The following is a 25,853-nucleotide window of genomic DNA, read 5'->3' on the forward strand; positions in this document are numbered from 1 at the left end:
ATTAGGTTTTTTTCTGTTTTAACCAAACTAACATCACAGTCACTATGTATTTTGCTTCATTTAAAAAAAAAAAAAAGAAAAAGAAAAAGAAAAAAAAAGCACAAAAAAGCACTACAGCATGAAAATCAGTCTCAATTTCCAAAAAAACAGAGCTAGATTAGAAGATATGCATGACAGTGTACCTCCCCCAGAAAGATACTATTCGTATTTTGAAATTAGACCTACTATTTCACCCCTACTATTTCATAGCTTTTACTTGTTTGTTAGCAAAGAATAAAAGTCATGTTTACTATAGCTCATTACAGAGAGAGGCTCTGGACTTCGTGTGCGCTCAAACTTCAACTAAGGCATCACACTCTATTCCATAACAAAAACTTTGCAACTCTTTAAACACATGTATGTTTTCATCTGCCACTAGCAACACCCCTCTTTCTACTTCCAATGAAACATGCCTTTTTGCAGCCATTGTATTTCATGTTCGTACTCAGAAGTCTTGCCAGGTTTTCCATCCCACTTGCAAAACTTACAGAATCATACACACACCCCAACAACATCAACAGGGCTATTCATCTGGGGCTAATGGCACATAAGGGAAAACAGATCATGACTAATTAAATGAAGGTAACCCTAAATGATCCTGTCACCTTGTCAAGTTCAAGTCAGTTCTGGCTGTGATACATCATCCTATAGCTAGGATGATGAATGACTGAAATTTAGGAGCTCTCCTCAGCTTCAAGAGATTGCAGGCAAAGGCATTTTCAGGTAAAACTATCAAAAAGAATATCGCTTCTGAAATGTGTTTGCCTTTATTGGAGATATTTGCTTTGGATCAAACAATAAGCTACAGGTTTAGGATAGCATGGGCAACCCTCACCTAGGCAGAGGTGAGAGGACTATGACCACTACTCAAGACAAAAAAACCCGTCTCAAAAACTGAAACAGAAGTTAGATTAATGGCCCTTTCAACCACATGTGGGAACGGGTAAGTGATCTTGCAGCCCCTCCAACGCTGATCTTTTTCCATATCGTGTTTCACTCCTCAGGCTGTCTGGTAGAGGTACGCTGCATTTTTTTTTTTTTTGTTTTAACTCTTAGCTGAAAGTATTTACAATAAATGGAAACAAATTACTTTAATAAAACACAACAACAACCACCACCACCACGTGTCAGTTCCACTGGCCAAATAAGACTATGAGTTAGATAACAGGTCATAGAGCCTTGCCTTTATGCATTAGTTTGTTTATAAGGTAATTACTAACAAGGTATTAAAACTGCCAATTACTTGAATGACGAATAAAATTTTCCTTGCAGTAAAAGTGTGCTCCAGCAGAAGCCAGCAATTTCCTGAACTGCACGCCTCCTAAATTGCAGTGTGAAAGTGTTCAGTTATAGACACAGCTTACACAGTGCTGTCTTTGTGTTAGCACTGCTTCATAAAACAGAAATTCCTTACAACTGGCAGGATAATAGCCCCTGTATTACAAAGTTTAGTTGGACCTAATGGAACTGAATAAAACTCTTATACAGCCTTCAGATTAGCACTTAAACTAACTGGCAAATTACCTGACACAAACCAGGTTACGATAATAAAAAAAAAAAAAAGGCACCTTGTTTGTTTTGGGGAATGCTTTTCTCTTTTTTTGGTGATGGTAAAGTCACACTGTGTGGAGAAATTAACTTCTTTTGTTCACCGATACAGAGCTATGCATCAAAGTTCTATTCCATCTCATAACGAAAATCCAATGAGCCCCCACCGTACCTTTCTACTTACTCACATTTGTGGGAGCTACTCAAATGCAAAATATATAAACACTTCACTCGTTATTACCCCAGTCTCCTAACCCAGTCTTCCCGTCAAAAAAAAAAAAAAAAAAAAAAAAAAAAAACACACACACCAAACTCAGTAACTCACAACTAAAAGAAATTATCTGGTGCTGAAAACATGCCAAACCCTTCTACTTGAAGACCAAGTCCTAATTAAAATTAGAATGTTTAATTCTGATTTTATTTTTTCTTTACAATCATCATTTAAGTAAATCAAATAAAAATTACGTCAACTTCCTCATAACTGCTAAGTTATTTTAAAAATTAGTCGAGAAGGAAATGTTTGAAAATGTAAGCCTATCTAATGTATCAGGACAGAATCAAACAGTATTCTCTTTCTTGGCATAATTAAATTCAAGTTTGTCTTCTATGCAAAAGCTTTCCAGCCAAGTGCTGTTACTGCGCTCAGACAGAAGAGTTGTGCATACCATGTTGGTTTCATTTTACAGATCCTGCAGGGAAAGATCATAAGAATCAGAGATCCCCTTGCAACAAGAGAACCAGCACATCAAGTTCTCACAGAAGTACACCTGGACCAAGCACATTTCAATTTCTTCGTATGAAACAAACAGCAACATGCTACAACTTCCTTAGAACTTGGTCTGTTACGGCTGAAGAAGCAGGGGCACTGAGAAATACACATAAAACCACCCAAAATATCTACATGAGTTTGAATATATGGCTTTTGCTATTTGAGTGCCTATACTCTAACTTGCAGCAAAAACAACAAAAGAGCGCACGTAGACTGATTTAATTATTTTTACATAAGCTTGTGTGAACATCAGCTTAAGAGACTACCAGTTTTTCAATGCGAGCATGAGAAAAAGAAACCCAAGCTTTCCCTCTCAGCATTCATGACTTTAACCACACCACTACGCCAAAACATTTCTAATAGCCCAATCAAGCATGATCTCAAGATTCACTCTATATAAACAGCAGCTACAGCATATCTGACACATTGACTTGTACCTTCTTTGGCTCTGGGGAAACATAAAACAGCACAGCAACTTCCGTATCCATCTTGTTAAGGATCTAGTTAACACTATTTAGAGACAGTCGTTCACATTTTCTGAAGGAAGTCATTTTTTAAGATATGAGATGGTATGACTGAGTATGTCCTGATGAGACTGTCACTGCATAATGTTTTCTCTCTTAGAAAAACAGCTATGGAAGCTTAAAAATGTGACTTCACTGCTTTGATCTTATAGCACGGAAGTGCTCTCTCTGAAATAGCTTAAGACCTGAAATCCTATCTTTTACCCCTAATTCAGAACCTCAGCACATAAAATTCTTGGTCTTCTTTCCTACTCTTCGCTCCAAGTAGATGTTGATCCGTTGTTTTTTGAGAACCTTTTGGCCTTATCTTACACCATGATTCTGACAAGGAACACGCATATGAGTCTGGAGGTAGAACAAACTGGTCAAAAATGAAGTTGTCTATGAAGACACATTTAGAGAGCTGTGTGCCCGTGCAGCGTGCTCTCCAAAGTTGCTCCATGTAATGCAGCTGTGTTTTAAAAAATTGTGTGATTGTCAAGTAAGACCTTTATCTCCTGCCCCTCAAGAACTAAGCCCTGGCAGACAGGGTATACTAGACTGGCTTTATGAACAGGCTAATGAGATTATATTGGAGTCTAGCATTAGAGACTAAGAGGATGTGCAAAGCAAAAAACGTTCTGCTAAGTCTAGATACATGCTACTGAGCACTGTTTAAGCCAACATACTAGGATTCACAAATCTTTAGTTTGAGGGTCGCGTGTTTACATGGCTTCCAGATTAGAGCTGGCTTGCAGGCAGCCACGTGACCGTTTCCATCTAAGCACGCACAGGGTGGTCTCAGTTACACTCCACTACAGCACACAGCTTGCTTTTTCACGCTTGCCCTAATCTTTGTGGTTGCTGCTCCTTGTATTCCTTCCGTTCACCCATCAGTGTGATATGACTCTTGTCACACAGTTCTATCAGCTACTGTTTCTTGTATTTCCTCCCACACCCAAACTCCTCCGAGTCTTCCGCTCTATTACCTTTGGAGGTCTCATAATAAACAATGATGTGAAGACATTGAGAGGAAGAAAATTTAAGCAAAAAGAAAATATAATTGCTAATAGAGATGAAAGATCAGGACTGTAACAAACTTCCTCAGAAAGCCTTGGAAGAGTCATGTTTTGGGGCTTTTAGAACGAGGCTGCACAAGTTTCAGGAGTACATACTACAGGAAACTGTCTCAGTAACTCCTAAAGAGGGGAAAGAAGGAGGAAAAAAAGATCTTTTGGCATTTTTTTTCCTTCCATTTCTACTCATCTGCCTACTAAAACTAGCCAGACTGTAATGAAAAATTATGTCATTTAAAATATTGGAATTACGGTTTCAAGTTTAACATTCCCCTTACAAAAATCCCCTGATACAAATAAGACTACACACCTTTCTCACAATCAGACAATCAACTGCAGACCCAGGCACTGAATTAGAACTTCAAATTTTTTGAATCTTTGCAATTGTGAGAGATAGAAACATAAATATTTCAAGTGAAACTTCTATCGCAGAGAAGTAGATGCCAGAAGTAGAGTCAGGATTCTGGCTCACTTCCAGTCCTACTGGTAAGTCAGAAAGTCTGCTGCCTAGTTCACACACACACTCCTCACATTCCTCAAGGCAAGCAGTTGCTCTTTCTTTTGAGGTTCTCCTTCATTCCCCGATTTCTAGTATGTCATTGCTCTTTTAGGCCAGACATCAGCACCGCCTCAGGTCTTATTTTGTGCGCTTATTTTTTGTGGTATATAGGCACAAAGTACAAACTCAAGATTCCGATTCTCTCCTTAGTCAATCAAGTCTCTATCCAAAACTTCAGACCAAAGGTTTACTGATTCCCAAGCCAAATAAACAGGGGAAAGAAGAAAAGAGAGATGTAGAGTGAAACACCTCTGAGATGGTGGTCTCAGAAAGAAGATGGAAGCAAATCCAAGCTTCCAAACACTTGATACTTTTCACAGCAATTCTTTCCTGACTCCAGCCATAATACTAATATGTAGTTAATTAAAATTTCTTTCCAAACTCTTCTCTTGATACACTAGAGTCTGGTTCCAATTCGACTTTTTTGCCTCGCCAAAAAAATCACAAATTACTTAGCATGCAATATCCAAGTGAATGTTTAAGTGCATTACTTTAACTAGGGTAAACAGCAGCAAAGAAGGCATAGCTATTTCAGCAGGGGCTAACAACAGGAATAATAGCCCTCTGTGGACTTGGTATACTCTGTGACTGATAGTTCATTCTAAAATCTCATACAGCTATGAGTTCATGCCAGCTAGATTAAATCCAGCATACCGTTCACCCATATTATAAATCACATTTTCAATCTAATGCGTGGACTCATTAAGTAAAAACATCTGTCCTTCATTTCCACAGAGCCAATCCTCCCTTTTGGAGGATTCTTCCTTAGACTTCAGACTTACACTCTTCCAGACCCACTCATCTCAACCGCTAGTAAGAAGTAGAGGACTCTTCTGTCAACGTCCGTTTCCCATAGGGCCAGGGAAAGGGGGGGCGATGTCTGGCTCTGAGTCATTACATCTGACTGCTCTATTGCAATAACTATTTCTCTGTGCTGTAACTGTGATGCTTACTCTTGACCTCTTAATTTCTTTCTGACTTCCCTCATTCTCTGTACCGTATGCCCTACAACTTGGCACAATTTTCCCTAGTAAAATTTCCTGCCATTCTTCCATCTTGTCACACAGGAATATTGTTTTGCATTTTTCAGATCCATTATTACTGCTTTAATTAATCTTTTTAATACTGTTGATCAGAAAATCATGCAATGTTTTTCCACTGAAAATAGCCCTAAAATTTGCATTCTTTTCCTTTCTCATTGCAAAAGCATTCATCTAGGCTCTCACTATTTTGGAGTTCGTTGTAGCTGAAATACAACTTTCTAAATACTTCTTCCCTTTCCCATCAGTCTAAACCGCTGCCGTAAAAACCTGTTTCCACGTCTCCAACTCCGACTAAGACAAGTTCCTTTGCAAATTTTCATTTAACTTCCTCTTACTCTCCACGCTAAACGTCAAAGACTGCAAAAACTAATTCCAGTAAGTTTCTTCGCTCTAGCTTTTTGCTCACAACTTCAGCCCAAGTCACACATGGTTTACCACCACTCTCATTTTTGGGACTTTCTCCAAGTTGCCTTATGCCTGAAGCCCAGTCTGGCATTCCTCTATCCTTTTTTTCAAATCCTTCTTCAAAACAAACTCTTCCAGGCAGCATCGAAATCTTAATCCTTCCCATAATAACGTGGTAACTGAAGAGATGACAAGGATTTAAAATATTTGACCAAAAATTTCTTAATATTGGGAGCCAGACTCCAGTTTAGTATGTTGGCTTTATAAACACACAATACCACTTTCTCTGGCAAACGCAGAAGGGAAAGGCATCCACTCCTACTGAACGTAAGCTTTCATTTTCAGGAGTTGTGTCTAAACTTCATTCTTGTGACTATAGGTTTCTAAACCATCAGCTGAGACTGTGTTCTTCCAGATTTTACACAGCTTCCATTTCCAACCTACTGCTAGATAACAGAGGGGCAAATTTCTCATACCTATCCCAAACAATCTCCCCTAAACATACCTTTTTCCAAACAATCTTAAATGAAAAGATGCATTTTTAGAGAAGGCACTTGGAAGGAGCTTTCCTCATTAAGATACTGCCAGTGTAAATTACCATTCTTACTGCCACACTGCCAGCTGGGACAGATGTATAACCTATTATGTACGTTGCTTCCATGAATTTAATTTTACTTCTCAAGGCACATACTTGAAGCATGATCTGGAAAGCCCATTATACGGAAATACATGTTTAAACATGTATTTCCATATTTTAAACAGAAATGGACATACAATATTAAAATAAAATCACTCATACATAGTACAATTGATTAACCACATATTTTCTTCAGTAGCATTACTTTGTGCACAAAGTTAGATAGGTATTTAGCTTATATGTGGATTAATCAAGGATAGGAATGAAACAGTGCAAACTAATTTCAGAGGAGCGTCATTCTGAAAACAGAGAGTTGATTTTAAGCAAGAATGAAGATCAGTGACCAGTATATCCTTTATTATTCCTCAGAAGAGGAGGAGATAAGATTACCTTGTTCTTCCTAGTAAGGAGAATGGAAGCTAGCAGGAAGAATGAAGCTGCTTAAAACAGATGAATTAACAAGTCTTCGGTCATAAGCTAGGTATCTTGCGTAACAAAGATCTATGAGAAGCCACTTTTCAACGTCAGAGTTGGTTTATTTAGTTTTAAGAGCTATAAAGACAAATCCTTTCTATAAAGGAAAACCTTTTTTCAGATTACATATCTGTGCTGGCAGCAAGAACAATCCCATCCACCCTATAAGTAAAGATAACGACATAACAACATGATAAGTTTCTCATGCCAATGTTTTGAATCCCAACAGTTAGCTCTATCTCCACTGCCTGAAAGCACAATGCTTTTATACATCTCAGGAAACAACCAGGCTGTAACCGGGTCTTTCATCAGCTGGATTTTATTCAGATCGGAGCAAAGTGTGCTGTCCACTGAGGAAACTTTACTGATGACTAAAATTAGGATTAATGAGCAATTAAGCAAGATAGCAGGAAGCAGCTAGTATAGTAAGATACAAAGCTAAACCTTGGCTCTCTGGATCTGGAAAAAAAAAATTTTAAAGCATTCTCTGGGTTTTTGCTCATTTTCAGTGACCAAAAAAACTATTTTTTAACAAACTATCGTTGATGGCTTTGATAACTTTTTTTCTTCCTTTGAAGAGAATGACTTTGCACTTCCGTCAGTATAGCAATTGACTTTTAAGCTTTTAGGTTAGTTTTTCAAAGGTGCTCATTGAAAACCAAAGGTCTGAGATTAATAATCAAGTAGTCAAAGTCTTTTCAGAGGGACTGATAAGAAAGCTACATTTAAAGTTGGAATAATTTTGATTACCATGAAAAACTTGTAAGCCCTGCAACCAGCTAAGATTGGCTACTTCTCCCAGTCCTTTTGGTCATTTTTATCTTTTGACCAATCTTGTCGGTTAATATTCTTTGTCTACCTTTTTAAACATCCAAGACACATGAGTGCACGCCTTCAAATTCAATACACTCAAATTCAGCCTATACCAACAGAAAAACGTTACAAACTGAAGGCTATAAAAAGTGCTTAGAAACATGACCTGTAGATGCAGTTCAGCACCTAACAGTCAAGTGGGTACATTTCAAAAAAAATCTCAATACTGGCAACATTTTTCATCATTTCAAAGATCAAAATGGAATGGCCATGGGACTCTGTTTCAATTGCCTTAAAGGCTCCCTGTCCAGGGGGAGCTGGAGAATACTGTTACTGTATTGTGTAAACCTGTACAATGCTGCATATTCTATGCCTCTCTTATGGAGAATTTTCACATGAAGTTCAAACATAACAAACATCGTATTAATGCAAAATTTGAAAAAATATTATTGCATTTTAAGTCATCAATGTCCCTTTTATTTCAAGAGCATGAACTTTGTATTTTCTACTATAGCTTTAGTAAGACTGAATATTTTGGGGGTTCTACACTAACACGGTCAGTCTTTACAAGCTACAAGACTATTTCCAGCTAAATTACCTGCTCCATATATATTAATGCTTTATTTGAAATAATTTATATCAAATAAAATGGAAAAACACAAATGTATTTAAAACATTCTGCCATTTAAAGCTAGTCCAATGTTAGAATTTCACACTACATTGCAGTTGAGATTTTGGCATGTATGGCTTTCCTAGACCCTAGGGAGAGCAAGATGACTATTAAATAACATATCCTGGATGTAGAAATAATAAACTTGTTGTTTTATATTAATTCTAGTTCTCATATATATTTTGATAAAAATAACATAGAGTTCAGTTGAGGAGGAAGAATACTCTAATACTTAAAATTAAGGTTGGTCTCTGTCTCTAAAGTTTCTGATTGCTGCCATTTTCCACAGTACTCGAGGATATGGTATGCTGAGGATGTTGGATGGTGTTCACAGTTATGTGTATATTTTTAAAAATCTCTTAAGTAAAGCAGTATGTGTTTCTTATTTAAACTGTATGTTCTTAAACAAAGCCTACGTGCTACAGCATTCGCAAATCAGTCAGCATCCATCTCCCATTCAAAACATTAATCACACTAAAATTAGTTATTTTTCTTCTGAAGAGTTTTAAAGGAGAATCCCTATACAAATATATATATTTGCTAGTTAAAGACCATGCAATGCTCTTCTACAAGGTTATTGTAATCACTGGTTTCTGTCTACTTCTAAGGGAGAGCAGCACTGCTCTCCCTTACAACAGTTAAATCACAACCCCGAGTATCTTTAAGGGTCCTTAGTCACCGATTACTAGGAGATTTCCAATTCTTCGGAATTAAAGTAGACTACATTCAAAGTAATTGTTTATTAACCCAAATAATTTCTTGAGCACTTAAAGCACTTTGATTCTTATATGCTAGTCCTACATATGTCTTTACATTTATTTTATATGACATAAGTCACACATGCCTACACACAAAAATTACAACACTGAATAAAGTCAAGTCTCAGGCTTGCATGAAAACCACACCTTTAGTCTGATATGTAACTAGCACCACTTATCTCTAATGTATCCTAGTTAAAAGAGAAGTGTTTGTCACACTGACAAACAACATTTGTTTGTTTTATTCATACTGATTAGGTATCTCTTCCCAAGAGAGACACCAAGACTTCTGGAGGAGTATCCTTACAGCAATAAGGGGAGACACTTTATGATATTTTCCAGGGAACCGTGAAAGAGCTTATCCGTACTTTCTGGGCACAGGGGGGAAAATCTAGGAAGGCTTTCAAACATCACTAGCTTACAGCCACAAAAGTGGCCATGCTGATGTATATTTGATTGAATTTTAGTACACACTACCTTTTCATCAGTATATACAAAAGACAACAGAAGTCAAAAATCGCTTCACTCTTCAGGGTCTTAGTGTAGGGGTTCTAGACTCAAATTAGGTCCAAAACTTTACAGCAATGACAAACCTGAAAGGTAATACTAGCTCTCTTCTCATGTATCAACATCACAGATTCCAGGAGATTTTCAGGATAAACAGGGAAAGACTGGTATATCTTGGATAAGGAGTGCCATTAAAATCGTAACCAACTCAGCAGTCTTTAGGAAACTCCGGAATTTTCGCTTGTTCTCTTACTAAGGCATTAGTGCCAATTTCTACGCCTGACATAGAAGTGACCCACCTATGTAGAAATAATGAAAAGTATTTTTTCCTCACAGAGCTGCAAAACTTCCTAATGTAAAACTACTAAAATTCATGTAAAGAAATTCCATGTTAATTTAACTGGTTTTACAAGCATTTCAGGAATGCAAATAAGGAAACTTCTAACATTTTAGTTCTAGGAATAGAAAAATACAGCTACATTAAAACATCTACATTATCATGTACAGTATGTATGCATTACTATATTTGTGGTAATTGGTCATTAAATTCAGTATTTTCCCGAAAAGCTTGCATTGTCGTGCTCTTGGGGTGACCTGGCTGCCTGGCTAGGGCTACTGCTCTGACTGGAGAGCTGGAAATTTCTGTCAAATGACTGAACTTCTCTGTTTCTACTTGGACTGCTCTCTTCTTGTCCTCTCTCACAGGAAACTGAGGAAAGGGCTGGGTGCCTAAGCACAAACAACAGCCTGAAATTTCAGTATGAAATCGTTAACATAAGTAGTCAGGCATGCTGAAAGATGCCATCAGACCTCTACAAATAACATCACAATAAAACAGGCATGCCCAAGAAATTGGCTGGACATTGTGAATGGAACTTAACTTTCAACATTTAAAAACTAACCTAAAATAGGTATCTAGATGGGCTTTAGCAGACAAGTCATCTGACCTATCTTAGGAAAGACAAATCACTTCAGAAAGAGACTGCTTTTCTCCACTCACCCTGAAGAGGGTCTATACAAGCTAACTTGTACTTAAGACAGCAAATTTTCATATATTTAGGGTAGGGAAGATAAATCGACCCTTTGCTCTGTCCACTAGGTTATTATACCTGTCAGCGTGTTAGCCCTCACAGATGCACAACCAAAGGCCTGCAGACGAGATTTAGCCCAGAGTACCACCCATTTAGTTCACAGCCAGATTCCAGACTGCCAGGGAGGCTCAGAAGTTCTGCTGTGCCCATGCAATGACACATACTCATCCCATGAATAAACAACAGATGCACTTCCAGTCACGTAACGAGAGTGCACTTGCATTTGCTCGCATATTCCTTCACAGGGGTGTGTGGGGGCAGGTGCCTGTATGATACTTTCCTCTCCCATGCTGTTCAACTCTCAGCTGCCATCCATAAAAGCCAAAATTTTTGCATCATTGTTTAATTTTACCAGTAGACTTTGAGTATGAGACTGGGAACATCTGCTGCTCTCAGTATGTTTACGCTGCATAATTCAGCAGCATGCAAATATCTATGCTAGATAAATATCAGTTAGATAGCTGGAAATGAGTTACCCCCAGAAATGGAAACTACACTAACATGATAATCCACCCATGCCGGCTTATATTGCTCAAAGAATTTAGAGATATAGTGGTATGTGGAGATACCTGCACTATTATTCACTGTTTACATATCACCAGTATGATTTCCTTTCCAAGGCAAGAAAAAAATCCTTTAGAATAGGTAAAAATCCAAAGCTCTACAGGTGAGTGATAAGCACCAGGAAAAATTTTCCTCTTCTTAGAAGAGACAGTCTTTAACAGTAAAGATTTTGGTAAGAAAGGAGCGCATCGCTTCCACAGCATTCCTTGAAGACTCCTTGGAAAAAACAACTGGCTTTTCAACAAACAGTAGTGAACAGACATATATGTATCTCATAAGAAATGTAATCATATAAAGTTTCAAAAGACTGACACCCTCTTTTCTGCCATTATCTGAAAGTAAGAACAACGTCTCAACAAGGAAACAGTAGTTTGTTTTAGAAAGACTCCACAAGCTCCTTTTTTTTTTTTTAATAGAAGTTGAAAATCCTGCAGAAAGTCATCAGAAGTATTTTTCAAATACAGTTATTCTTTGGTGGTTTTAAAAATCACATTCTAATTGTTCCGTATGTACTCTCTTCACATGACTTAGATATTACACAACTCAGTCTGAACCAACCCCTCCAAATAAAATCCAGCATAGGAAAAAAAAAGTAACATTTTTTCCATTTACAAAAAAAAAAAAGCATTAAATTGATCTATTTTTTGGTCCATGATACCAGTACATTGCATATACTTTTTATGTTAACTGTTGTTTGTTTATTCTTCTTTATTTATATCATTTTTTGTAAAATGAGGTTTGATGTCTTTCTGACATAACTTCTAACCTGTGAGATGTTCAAAAGGGAAACCTCTGTCACAGTCACAAGATGCTTTATTTATTGGAAAATCTAATGCCACACTTTAATTTTCTATTCTTTCTACACAGATCAATCCTGATGTAGCACAATTGTCTTAACCATCATACCCTGACGTTCATAAGTTAACGTAGAACTTTAAATTGCTTAAAGAGTAATTTCTACCATGCTAATGTCAATGAATCTTTACAGTGGTCATACAATAGATACTAAATCCCAGCTGGGGCACAATGAATATATTTGGTAATATCCTGACACCATACAGAAGGTTGCCAAGTAGTTCTAAATAGAATGAAAATAAGCCAGCACCCAACCAGCCCAACTTTAACTGCATTGGTAGTATAATAACAGCTTTTAGAAAGATTTTTGTCTCCCTTTTAAATATCAGTATGTAGTGCACAGCACAGACCTAACAAAGGTTTCCCCATGTTTGGCCAGGTGGGTAAATGAAACTAAGCTAGTGATCCAGGGACATGGAACAACCAACCCAGCAATGACTGATTTTTATTTATACTATCAAAAGAAAACAAAAATCTTTTCACAGCTGCAGAGGGGTAATTTTAGGTTCATCTAAACTAGATTAGTTTCCATGGGATAGAGTAGAAGAGATGTCGAGACAAATTCTCAACTTTGTACTCATCAAAAGTAAGGGGCAGGAGGATTTTAAACACTTTATTATGTTAGCATTTCCAACCTTACGGTAAAAGGAACCTTAACAATGCCAAGAGTTAAATAAAAGTATATTCTTTAGATCAATGAGATACTTAAACTACAGAGTGTTATGTCAGTATAAAAACAACACCAGTGCTAATACAAAATAGAAATAGAGTTATTTGTCAGACACCATCTGCTTTTCCTTTCATTCTTTTCTGATTTTGATCTGTAAGAAACCACATCAGTATCAAATGTCACTTAGTTCTTATTCAAACAGAGCAGCCCAGACACAGCGGCTGCACCAGCTGACTTAGCTGACCTGGGCCTAGAGTAAAAACAAACCCCTATAAATCACCAGATGTAAGCAATTGAATAGTGATCAATTTAATTAATTGAACAGCTTTCCAAAGTTGACTCTATTGTTTTAACCCTTCAAGCTTCCCTGAGAAAGCTAACTTGCAATTTGTATTTAAAGGCAGGATTCGGTCAGAGGGCTTTAAATCCTTTAGATTTCCATCGATAAAAACAAAATTCCACACATGAAGAACATCTTTTTTCTAATGAACAGTACGATAGCAACTATTTTTTTTTTAGCATTTCCATCAAACATCTTAGAGAAATTAGATCACCAAGAAAATCAAATTTCCAAGTGAAATCTATAGGAATAAGACTTCCTTTAAAATAAAAGTTTAAAAGAAAAATTTTTATTCTAAAAATAATTTTTTTATTTTAAGGACTTTCAAAGGGTTTAGGGCCCCATATGACTTTTTCAACTTTATACGGATATTACAGATGTTCCACCAAGGAACCTCGTAATTTATTTCAAATAAAGTAATGAACATAGACATAACTGAATGTGTGTCACAGCTATATGTACTTACTGCAGATGTAAAAATTATATGCCACATACAAAAATTGACTCAAAGGCATTTTAAGATATTGCCACAACATCTTTTAACCTAGACACTTGTCCTGAAGGCGTGCAGTGAGAGGATTTCCCCATCTTCTCCACTGAAATTAATAGAATTTTGCCACAATTTAACACAACTGGAATTTCAGCCAAGATGCATGAGAACAGAATATAATTCTTATTTTAAAGTCTGCACTGTACAAGTTTGTATAAATTTACTAATGTTTGTACAATGCCTAGCACAACAGGGCTGAGGCTTCTGGGTACTACCACAACATAAATTAACTCTAAATGCAGACTTTGCATTGAGGGAAGCATAAAACCTACACAGATTAAACTCAATTATACATATTTTAAACAACTTGCTAGATAATGTGACATAATCAACTTCCTAACCACAAGCTGTTCTATTTCCAATTATTTTACTTTAATCTCTGTAATATATATATTTCCACTAAACCTGTGGAATTAGTTCCACTAACTAGGGAGAAGAATAAGATCTACTTACAAAGACAGAAGAGTTATATTTGTAGAGACCAGCCCCAGATTTGGAATGATCTCCAGTTCATTGTTGTTCAACTTCCTATTAATATTAAAAAGGGAGAGTCAGCTTTTACGTCAATCAGAAGTACATACATCGTATGTTTGGCTAAACTGCCGAACAATGTCACCCCAAAATTTGAAATTAATTCATGTTTCATTTAACGTAGCATATCAGAAGAACGGCGAACATCTTCGTTTTTCAACCACTTATCCCTAGAGAAACAGCTGTACAATTATCATACCCAAACAATTCATTTTTAATTAAGACAAATTAACTTACACTTCCCGAAGACTATGAAGGTGATCCAAGGAACTGGTCTCGACTGAAGATAAGCTGTTGTGACTTAAGTCCCTATGAGGTTACAAAAATAAACAAGTTGTCAATTTTGCCATAAAATCCTAGGTAAAGCAATGCAATTTCAATCCAAACTATGTTATCATTTGTCTCCAAGTATATAAAAAGTGAGTTTTTGATATAAGTAAAATCAGAATAGAAACTCATTTCAGTATACAATGTGTAAATAATTGTAAATGCCTCGATCACTACCAGTAGCATCAAAGAATTTCCTGCAGCTCTGAACAATTCAGAAGAATCATTTTAGGTTGTGTGTGCATGTGGCTGTGTGTTTAAGACATCTCAATATTTATATACACCAACAACAACCTCCCCCCACCCCTTCAAAACAAAAGCTCCAGCTAAAGCAACCTCTTGGCTTCAGGGAAAGTCTCATTTCTTGGGTCAAGATCAGACTATCTGTTATCATCTAGTCTTCTCACTTGCTTCTCTAAAGCAATTCACAAATCATAACTAGCTAATAATGACAGTACAGAAATTTCAATTCTATTTTCATGCCTTATATATCATTCAGAAGTCTTATATAACCAAATTTAATGTAGAGCTTAAATATACAATATCAGAAGAAAACAGACACAAGGCCAAACACTATGCTGAATTTTAAGATGTCTGAATACTATTCACATTAATATGAGATTTAATTGCACTTGAAGTAGCAGCTTGTATCACTCAGCTTTTTCCTTTCTGCACTGAAGATCCCAATATATACATATTGATGCAGTTTGTAAGAAACTTTGTTAATGAAGTTCCACATATACTTCTTTAGGGAGAAGTGTTTGCTACAAAACAAGGTAGAGTACCAAGAATCTAACACATTTTCTTGATCACTGTTAATCTTCAATTCTTTTCACCTACAGACACCATGCATCTTTATAGTGTGTCCTCTTGAACATTTGAAAATACCATGCAAGAAGCATTTGCTGTGGTCTCAGAGGTACTGGAAACACCACAAAAACAAAAATAATGACTATACAAAAGAATGCAGAGAAGTTACGGAAACCCAAACTTGCAGGCCTACAGAGATCTGTGCAAGTGGTACAGATTTACAACTAGTCTTTCACTACGGCTAGCCCTGTTGTCCCCTTTATTAGTCACCTATCCACCAAAACCTGTAAGTTCCTGTTCCCATACTACCTGTCACCATCTTACCTGCACTGATACAACTGTCTGCAAGGTGGTTGATGAACACTAGAACGCTGAGTTTATCCAAGGCAAGAAACAAAGGCTTTACTATTTTTAAGTTCTTGTCACTCGTCTTGCTTCAGGGACAGAATTTGCAACACAGACCCACAAACAATTGCACTAGCAGACTGGAGCAGTGAGCAGCTGTGACACCAGGTAAAGGCAAGAGAATTTCTCGGTCTGGATTATTTCATGACACATTACCCTGTGCTAACAGACCACTGCATCCTGAATGTTGTCCCAACAGGTCTGTCTGTGATAAAAGTGGGAAGGGGCTTGGAAAAGAGGGTGTTTGGCATCACCAAAAGGGTTTGAAAGTCAATGTCTAGCCTAAGCTCCTCATCAAGCCACATGGGCATGAAGTGTATCTCAAGTTGAACATATGAAGAAACTCGGGGAGTCTTTTTCTGAAGAACATGATTCAGTACACAGTCACCTACACTCAGTGTGCCAAACACAGGTCTGAGACTGTCATGTCTGCTTTCCAACATGCCCGTGCTGCACCCCCACCTACAGATTTGGAAGCGATGAATCCTGATGGATGGTCAGCACAGCCATGCTATACTACACTCGGGCCAGAACTGGCTCCGATCAAGCCAGTTCCAGGATCTACGCAAAGTGCTTGGCTATATTACTAAGCCCTGAGCAACCAGGGATCTTTGGAGCTTGGGTTTCTCTGTACCTACTGCTGCAGATTCTTGAAGGACACAGATATAAAACTGAAACCTCATCAGGTACCTAGGCTCCTTATATATCACAAGGGGACAGTAAAATCATGTTTTGGACTCCCAGAACGGTTTGGTGCTTTATGCTACTCTTGTTCAATGTTTCCAGAACAGGGTAACTGCTTTGCAAGAATCTCAGCTCACATATTACCCCCGCAACTCCAGCTGTATGCCCACATACCTAGCTTCCGAGTCCCAAGTCTTGAATTCTTATCTATAACAGTGGCATAGCTTTAACAGGAGGAACAGAGACTGCCCACCCCACCCTGTGGGTCAGGCTTCTCCTGCAGTACAGAACTTACACAAAGAAAAAGTGTTCAAGGGAGGACTCAGGTCACCCACTTCCTCAGTTAGCACAGGACAAAACTCCAATATCGCCTTTATCCTCTCCCAGAATTAGTTTTAAAATCACATATTTAAAATAATCCCAGTTCCACATATGCCTATTATGAGGAGTACCATCCAGTGCTCAGTTATTAGATGTGCTCCTATGTCATGCGGCCCATCAGAGGGCTCAGGAGGCTCCATAAGCACTGGCATCTGGCTCACAGTCACATGCAGGGAAGAGATAAATATGATGTTCTCCAAGCCAGGGAAGTGTAGAAAAGTGCACAGGGCAGAACTGCAGGTGTGAAAGGCGTTTTTCACTTCAAAAAGAAAAAAAGGAGGGGGGGGCGGCAGCTAGGGAGAGATACCTAGAGAACTGGCATACCTTCCACCTTCAGCTGGCTATGGAAGGATGTTTTCTGAACCTTAGTTCAGACTTAGGCATCTAATAGATATCTGTGTCTTCTTCCAGGAGTCTAAACCCCTAAAAATTTTTCCTCTTAGAAATGGAAAACCAATACAGTGTTAACATTTTTAAAAGTCCACCAATGTTAGTTTCATCACTATGACTTTGAGTTCCCCTGTAAATGAGGTTAACCGCACTCAAGTTAGAGGACTGAATCTTTCATTCCTTAAGAATCTAGTGCAAACGTTAATCTGGCTACAGTTTTGAGAAAAACCCATTTGTTTTAACATCTGAGGACAGTAACCGCAGATTTGAGATTTTCACACTGCATTCTTAAACGTAAATAGTGAAAAATATGGTATTACAGACATCTAGGTTCTAATAGTGATAGGAATCTAACTTGTTACTTTAAAGTAGACAGAGCACAGAAAAATTTTACCCTAAAACTTAATTCAACATTGGGCTTTAGTCTGGAGGGATTATAAGAACTACACAAACAAACAGCCAAAATTCAGTGAAGTTATGGCTGTTAGGGACTAATATGTTACTGTTCTTCATGCCTTAGACAAGAATTAGGAATCAAAAATTATTTCAACAAAGAGCTTTCAACAGTAGTGCTAAAAACCTGCATTTCTTCATTTCGTCTAAAAACTCTGCAAAAGGTTTATTTAAAACATGTTTGCCTAAAGGACCTACCAGACAGTAACAGACGTGAGTAGATTTGTTCTGCTGGAGTTATAACATGAAGAAAAAAAAAAAATTTGGCAGAGTCCTTTAAACTATAAAAATCCTGCAATTACAACCACTGCTGTGCATGATCACCACAGTGGAGCCAGACACTTTCACTCATAGCTCAAGCTCACATCCATCTGGAGTCTATCAAGGCAACCGTGAGCGTAACAACTTACACTAGGTTTCAAACAGTTTTTTTGTGTTTGTTTTTAACACTATAGTTACCCTCAGATTTTCCATGTGGCACCTACTTTACAAAATACATACATACAAAACCGTCACTCCTTATGTACTTGCAACAGGTTGTGAAACACAAATTGAAGGGAAAAAAAACAGACAATAAAAACATGACTTGCATGTTTCACACAGCTATATACAAGTGCTGGGAAAAATATCAATCGTAAGTATTTTGATAAATACTATTCTAGAATTACCGGCGTTAGAAACTTCAGAAAAAAAGCCTACTTCTTGCAAGTTCAATCAGAACTGCTGAAGGTGAACCAAGGGTTAAAATATTTGTCTTTAAGCCTCACTTAGACTTTTAGTAAAACCTATAGACGTTTCCAAAACTTACAAGCACTGGATCGGAGGCATTTTTCAAATATAAAAATCTACCATCCCTGTCCCAAAGCTAGAAGTCTTGAGGCACTTTAAAAGAACTATAAGGAAAAGACTTGCAAGTGAATCAGTATTTTTCCTTTACTTAGAAACAGGAATTGATAATGCTAAAATACTATCCATTTTCCATGTCTGAACTTTCCTTGTCTGTTAAAAACCACATTACACATCACAAGTGGGGAGAAAATCTCCTGTGTGATTACTTTTACTACCAGAACTTCAAAAGCCATGAAATAATAGTGAGTACATTCAGAAACTTCAGAAACCTAGTTCATATTAAGAAATTCTTTATACCAATAAAAAGTATATATACCTGTTCTTCACCTCAAATTCCTAATAAAAGTGATTGAGCATTTAAGTAGATTTCACCACTTATTACTGAAGCGCACTTTAAAAAGCGGGCCATACTTTTTGAGGCCCTTTAAAAACCTGTTTTAGGAAAGAATTTTCAGTACTCAATTACTTTTGTATGAATATCTTTCATAACTCACATAGCCTCTGCATTAGAAAGCTGAAACAAAACTCTGAATAACCATGTTTATGTGATAAAAAAATGAAAAGAAGGCCTAATGCATAAAGGGAGAGGGTGAGTGTTTCTTCACACATTTTATAAATATGACTTTTAGACTCTAACTTAATTCACAACACTTAGTTACAATTATCATCTTCTTCCTTAGAGAACTCAGAAAACTGAGCCCCAAGTCAAATTTTAAAATGCAAATCCAGCAACAGCTTCTTAATCAGTCCCACTGGGGCCTATAGAGCTGCTAATTCAGCAGAAATCAAGAGAGCTGAAAAACAAAAAGCCAGGCTGTAGCTGTTTTAAGACACTGATCCAAAGTGACTCATAAATCAGCTTGCTATGTTCAAGTTTTCGTCTGGAAAATATTGAAAAACAGCTGTGAAAACCATACGGCCATTTTTTCTGGCAATTCTAGTAAAGAACTAGAGGATTTATAAAATGTAAATACCAAAAATGTAACACAAACACTAGTGAAAAACGTCTTCTAGATTTTCCCTTCTGTCTCACTGACAGTTTTAGCATTCCTAGGTGAACCTGGTAAGATGTATTCCACAATTCCACTGAGAATTTATAAATACTGAAGACACTGGCCAACATTCAAATTCTCTGCCTCCCTCTGCTTCTGACTACAACACATCAATTCTAACAAAGCAACATTCTTTCAGTCTCAGGATAGGCATACTAGAAGTAAATTAAAACCTAACTTCAAAACTGTTTGTACACAGAGCTGTTACAAATATTTATCTGTTTTCAGTGCCTTATCATTATCTTATGTGAAGACAGAGTTACAGATTTGGGGGGGGGGCTTAAATTATAGTAAAGCTGGCAATTACACCCCATTTACACCCCATTTCATGAAGTGTTTTCTGTACAAGGCAGCAGCCTCACATTTATCACCGAAAAAACCCAGGACGTAACTCAATATTCAGGCTCATTTTCTTATTTCACTCTTTGTCCACTTTAAGGTCATGTAGTCTTTCCACATTCCAAACTCTCATTTTATTTCACTAGAGTATTTGAATACAAAAGGAATGAAAAGCCAGCTTCATCAGACATGTTTTCTGTCTTGGTGTGTAAGGCCTAGACCTTCTTGGGCCAGAACTTGCACTCTCCTACTGGGGAGCTCTTGCCTGTGTATGTTGAGAACATGGTGTAATAGCTTTTCTTTTCCAAAGAGGACTGGAAATTCTGCAATTAAACCACTAGCCTTTGGCTACACGCAGTATGGACTTCCATAGGAAAAAACAGTAAACATATGCCAAGAAAATCATAAACGATCTTTTAAAATTTGTAAATGCACAGTTTGGAGAAACTGATTTGGACCATTCAAACTTTTCTTGAGTATGTAAAACTGAAAAGCATTATAATCTTACACATTGTGCCATCAAGGTTTCAAGTACTTGAGTAGCAGGAGGTAACAGGCAATGCCACGCTCTGCCTTGTTCTCTCTTTAAGAGGGGAAGGAAGAAAGAGCAGGGTACTTCTAAGGCATTTGACACAAACAAAAGAAATATTTACACAAAAGCAGCCAGACCACATGGTTTGGTGACACCTACAAAGATGTACTCCTGTGAGTTTAAGACCAAGTGACGCAGCTGTCCAATGAGTAATCACAGCAGGGTTTCTTAAAACAGACCAAAGCTTATTTATACAAGTGGAACTTATTTTCTCACACTTTTAAAGGAATGTGAACTTACATAAGGACAATTTACACTACCAAGGGAATTCTAATTAGAAAAACCTCCCTCATGCTAACAAGAAAGCCTTGCAATGTATTTTACTGTCTCTCAGTAAAGTAAGTGGAAAAGACAAATTTGGATTACTGCTGATGAAAAATACTTTTCAAAGTAACACTAAAAAAGGAAGTTCTGTGATTTTCTCCCCTTGGTTTTAATTTAGGTGTCACATCTGGGTTTTAACTTAACCTCAGTGAACTAAGCTATGAAACTAAGGTATGAAGTGTAGCTTAGTATCAAAAATGCCTTAAGTTTTGTCAGAAAACTTAAAGTTAGCTTACTGAAAGAGTTCAAAAGAACAGGAGGGATGAAATTTAATAGGAAGCAAAACGAGTTGTTGAATGTAAAGCAGACCTGGTAGTTGATTCCCATGTTTCAATCACATAAGCCAAAAGAAAAAAAAACAAAACAAAACAAAAAGCTTTCCCCTCACACTTTCCCTGCGTGCTGCAGGGAAATATTCACCTCCTAGAGTCATTCATATGTTCAGTCCCATATGGTGTCAATACAACCATCCACATTTCATGAGTAAAACAGCATGACCTCCAGACGAGGCAATTGAACAGAATTAGCCACAACTAATTGAAAGTCTTCCTGTTTACTTTAAAGTCCTTATCTCAATCTGCTTTGGAAATGCAATAGAAAATTAATACGACTAATATAGAAGGTATCTGAGCAACAAGAGATTAAAAACAAATGTGAAGAGTCCCTTAGCTGTTTTCTGGCTTTTAGAAAGTTCCAATAATTTATGCTTTGCCCGTAAAAGTTGGTCACTGGAAGTAAATTTTCTACATAAGGCATTTCAGTTTGCGTTACTAGGAGTTCAGTAAGTCTGTCTCACCGAATTAAATAGAGTAAGCTCCAGCATTACTAAAACTATTACACCCGCAACTATTAGAGAACCAAGAGCAAGAACCGCACCAACTAGAAGAGAATTCTCCCGACACACAAAGCAGCTGGAAACCGGTATATATTTGACGATTATTGTGCGTTTTCCAAGGAAGTCACCACAAGAACTTCTTCAACCCCCCCCCCCAAAAAAAACCCACTGAACAGCACGACTGGGCCCAGACTCAGCCCTCGCCCCCGCCAACCAAGTTTTTACCAGGCCGCCCGCTCCCGTCCAGGCTGCCCTGACGCCCGCAGCCCCCTCCCCGCCGGCGCCCCCGCCACCACCCGCGCCAGGGCAGCCACACTTTCACGCACTTCCACCCCCCCCCCCGGCCTGGGAACACCTTCTCCTTCACGAAAAGGGCATTTCCCTCCCCAAAACCCTGTGCCGTCCCCCCCCCACACCTCTTCCCGGCACGGGGTGGCCCCAGAGCGGCAGCGAGGCCCCGTGGGACAGAAGATGGCGGGCGGGCGCGGGCCGGACCCCCCCTCCGCCGCCCCCAGCCCCGCCGGCTCCCCGCGGCCCCCATACTCACAGCTGCACCGCCCCCCGCGGCAGCCGCTCGGGCACCCGGCTCAGCTCCAGCCGGCTGCAGGCGACGAGGTGCCCGGCGCAGCGGCAGGGCGCGGGGCAGCGGGCGGCGGCCCCGCGGCTCCCCGGTACCAGCAGCAGCAGCAGCAGCGGCGGCAGGAGGGCGGCGGGCGCCGCGCGGGGCCGGCGGGGCATGGCGGGCTCGGCACCGCTGCCCCGCGTCCCTCGCACTCGCTCACTGGCAGAGCCGGGCGCAGGGCGACCTCCCGCCTCTCAGTACGGGTGGCGGCTCCCGCTCATGCCCCGGAGCCGCTGGGCCGGGGGGGGGGAAAGCAGCGGGGAGGTGGGGGGGAGGAAGAAGGAAAAAAGTGTGTGTAGGCGGGGGAGGGCACAACGCCGCTCGCCGCAGCCGCCAACGCCGCCAGCCACTCCGCAAACTTGCCGCCGCCTCAGCTCGCCTCCGAGCGGCCGGGGCTGCCCCGAGGGCGGCGCGGCCCCGCCCGCGGCCCCTCCCCTGCCATGTGACAACAACAAGCCGGGCGCCGGCCCGTGCCGCGGCCGCTCCGGGCCGCCCTGGCGGGGGGGGGGGCGGCCCCGTTCCCGGCCCCCTTCCCTCCCTCCCTCCCTCCCTCGGGAGTCGGGCAGGAAAAGGGGAGCCCCACGGAGGGAAAGGAGAAATGCACCAGCGGGGAGGTCCCCGTTGGGCGCTGCCAGACTGCGGTGGGGGCACGTGGAGCTCCGCTGCCCTTCTCCCTCCCTCCTTCCCTCAGGGACACCTGCGCGGTGCCCTGGCAGCAGGGGCAGGACCAAGCGCCAGGCCTCGGCTGCCGAGAGCACCCTTCCCCGCACAGGGGACTCTCAGGGGCCACCAGAAGCACCCCTCCCCACTCAGGCGGTTCTCAGGGCCTGCTGAGAGCACCTCCTCCCCGCACAGGGGGCTCTCAGGGGCCACCAAAAGCACCCCTCCCCACTCAGGGGGCTCTCAGGGCCCGCTGAAAGCACCCTTCCCCACACAAGGGGGTCTCAGGACGTGCCGAGAGCAGCCCTCCCCGCACAGGGGGCTCCTAGGGCCTGCCGAGAGGACCCCTGCTCACACAAGGGGGTCTCAGGAGCCACCGAGAGCACCCCTGCCCGCGCAAGGGGGTCTCAGGGCCCACTGAGAGCCCCCCTCCCCACACAAGGGGGTCTCTCAGCGCGCCTCATCCCCTCGCACGCCGACTGGGACCCGAGAGGGAGTGTGCTGAGCTGACACTGTGCGCTCAGGGTTTCCCTCCACCAACCCAGCAGTTAGCACAAGCCGGAGCAATTCGGAGGCTGCTCCAGCATGTGCAAAGGTCCAAACACATTGCCAGCCAAGCCTGGGGTCACGGGGATGTAAAAGGTGAGGTGAGGTTAACTCTTGCCTTCCGGGTCCTGCACAGCTAGTCCAGACACCATAATTAAGCCCATTATGTTCCCCACAGGATCCGAGCTCCAGAGGTTCAGGGAAGTAGGCAGGGCATATGGATTCCACATCTCTGAGGTAATCTCTGCAATTTAAGTAAATACCTATTGTTCAAGTTCCATATGGAAACCCAGACCCTGCAGTCGATTCAGTTACTGTAGACTTTACCCATCCCCGCTCAGCAGAAGCAGAATGTCAGCCTACTCAAGGACACTGTACTTTCTCTTCCACCTTATATATGCATTTTACCTCGGAGACTGATGACAGCTTAGGCACTAGGGACCTCGAATGGTCTTGAAAATCTGATAGCTCCAGTGTTGAGAAGGGTACGGCTGATATTTTGTCCTTGTCTTTATTATTCCCATATGTATCCTAGGAAATAGGTTAAGTTATAGAAACAAAGCTTCATTCTATTTTAAGTCAGGAGTTACGAATTTGCAAAGCAAGCAGGCAAGTCTTAAGTTGCTAAAAATACTGACATGCTGCTGTCGGCCCGAGTACTTCAGGTGTGTTGAGTATATAGAACTGTGTGATGTTTTGTCAGCTTGTGATCCATTGACCATTGGTGGTCCTTAAGGAAATTACTGCAGGAAAACAAGCAAATGCTGCAAAAATGCACATTTTTCTACACGTAAAAGCAAGCAAGCAAACAAGCAAAAGAGTGTAAAAAAGTAACTAGCATTTTTTAACATGCCACCTTCATTTATGTGTTGTAAATGAAGACTATCTTGGCAGCATTGGCACGTGATAGTTGTTGGGTTTTTTTCCACAGCCTTTTTCTTCCCTTCAAAAACATTAAATTAACTGTAGATTAAGAAAGCCTGATAAATACTGAGCTGTTGTAGATTGCAAGCAGGAAAATGCAGACAGCGCCAAACTCAGCTTTTCAATACTATCCATCTTTAGCTCCTACGTGTGTTCCTATTGAAGTCAGTGGAAAAGCTTCCTTCTATTCCAAAAAGTGCCAAGTTTTGGTTCTACTTGTACAGTTGTTTCACACCACTTTACTAAGATGCAAATACGTATGAACATGTTGTGTTTATAGTTAGGTAAAAAAAGCTACATTTGCTGCTTTTGCAAAGTAATCAAAATTCAAGATTAAGATCTTCATGTTTATGTCAACCCAGAGAATTATAGCATACCGTATTAAAATTAAATGGCTTTAAAGTAGCTAGGAGCCAATCCTACTACAGTTCCCAGAATGCACAGCAAACACCTCTTATTTGAGAGAAGTGAGCTTGTCTTATCTTGAGTGTTGGCAAGGGCAATGACTCACTGGTAAGTGGTAACAGCGGTATTAAGCTGTCAGTTTTAACATCCGAAGGAAAGAAAAGATAGATGCAAAGCATTCTACACTTTATCGTAACAGTGAATGATATACATGGTGTGAATATGAACAATGGAAGAAGAGAGAATTTGAGAAAAGAAAGCAAAAGAAAGAGATTAAAATTTTGAAAAGGGCAAGAACTTCTGTTTTTGTAGTTTTGAAAACTACTCATGCAGTCATTGAATACTGTGCCCTTATAACAGAGAAAGCTTATGCGTATTAAGGGTTAATAATATATGATGAAGCTGTTTTAAATTAAGCAGGGTAAATCAATTCAGAAAATGAATCCATTTGTCTTTGCAGCTTCTTTTCTCTAAATACTCAATAAAGCATTTTAAAATTGATTATATTATGAACTGTAAAATGTTTATATGCTGTAGTAGAGAGCCCGTGACAGAAAGCCTTTCTTCTCACAGGGACTTCTTGCTCTCTTCGGAAGTCTCAGGGACCAGTTCTGCCACTGACAGGAACTCTGAAAGAGCCTGCAACCCCCAGACCCAATGGTCTCTTCATCATGAGCCAATACAAATGTGGAAGTTCTTAGGACTCTTTTTCACAGGTTTGGCTGGACTACATTTGCCCTAAGTGAGCTTATATGAAAATGAGAGGTCTCACAATCCCTCAGACCCTTGTCTCTAGGCATAGCAAGGCGTTTCTACCCTCCCCTGTTTGGCATCATCATTACTGTACCTGCAA

General features: G+C 39.9%; 1 protein-coding gene across 2 annotated transcripts in view; it reads right to left on the minus strand.

The window, feature by feature from the left end:
• LRIG3 (leucine rich repeats and immunoglobulin like domains 3) overlaps positions 1 to 22,837 on the minus strand; it is a 45,553-nt gene extending 22,716 nt beyond the window's left edge. Inside the window, exons 1-3 of one of the 2 annotated variants that reach the window (XM_068934178.1) lie at positions 22,391 to 22,837; positions 14,640 to 14,711; positions 14,325 to 14,399 (exon numbers count right to left, since the gene is read on the minus strand). In XM_068934178.1, coding sequence (XP_068790279.1) covers positions 14,325 to 14,399; positions 14,640 to 14,711; positions 22,391 to 22,581 — 338 coding nt within the window. In that variant the 5' untranslated portion in view covers positions 22,582 to 22,837. The remainder of the gene's footprint in view (positions 1 to 14,324; positions 14,400 to 14,639; positions 14,712 to 22,390) is intronic. The other variant, XM_068934182.1, reaches the window with a different exon arrangement.
• Between the last annotated feature and the right edge of the window lie 3,016 nt (positions 22,838 to 25,853).

The sequence above is a fragment of the Struthio camelus genome, chromosome 1 (genome assembly GCF_040807025.1).
Source record: "Struthio camelus isolate bStrCam1 chromosome 1, bStrCam1.hap1, whole genome shotgun sequence".
Classification (NCBI taxonomy): Eukaryota; Metazoa; Chordata; class Aves; order Struthioniformes; family Struthionidae; genus Struthio; species Struthio camelus.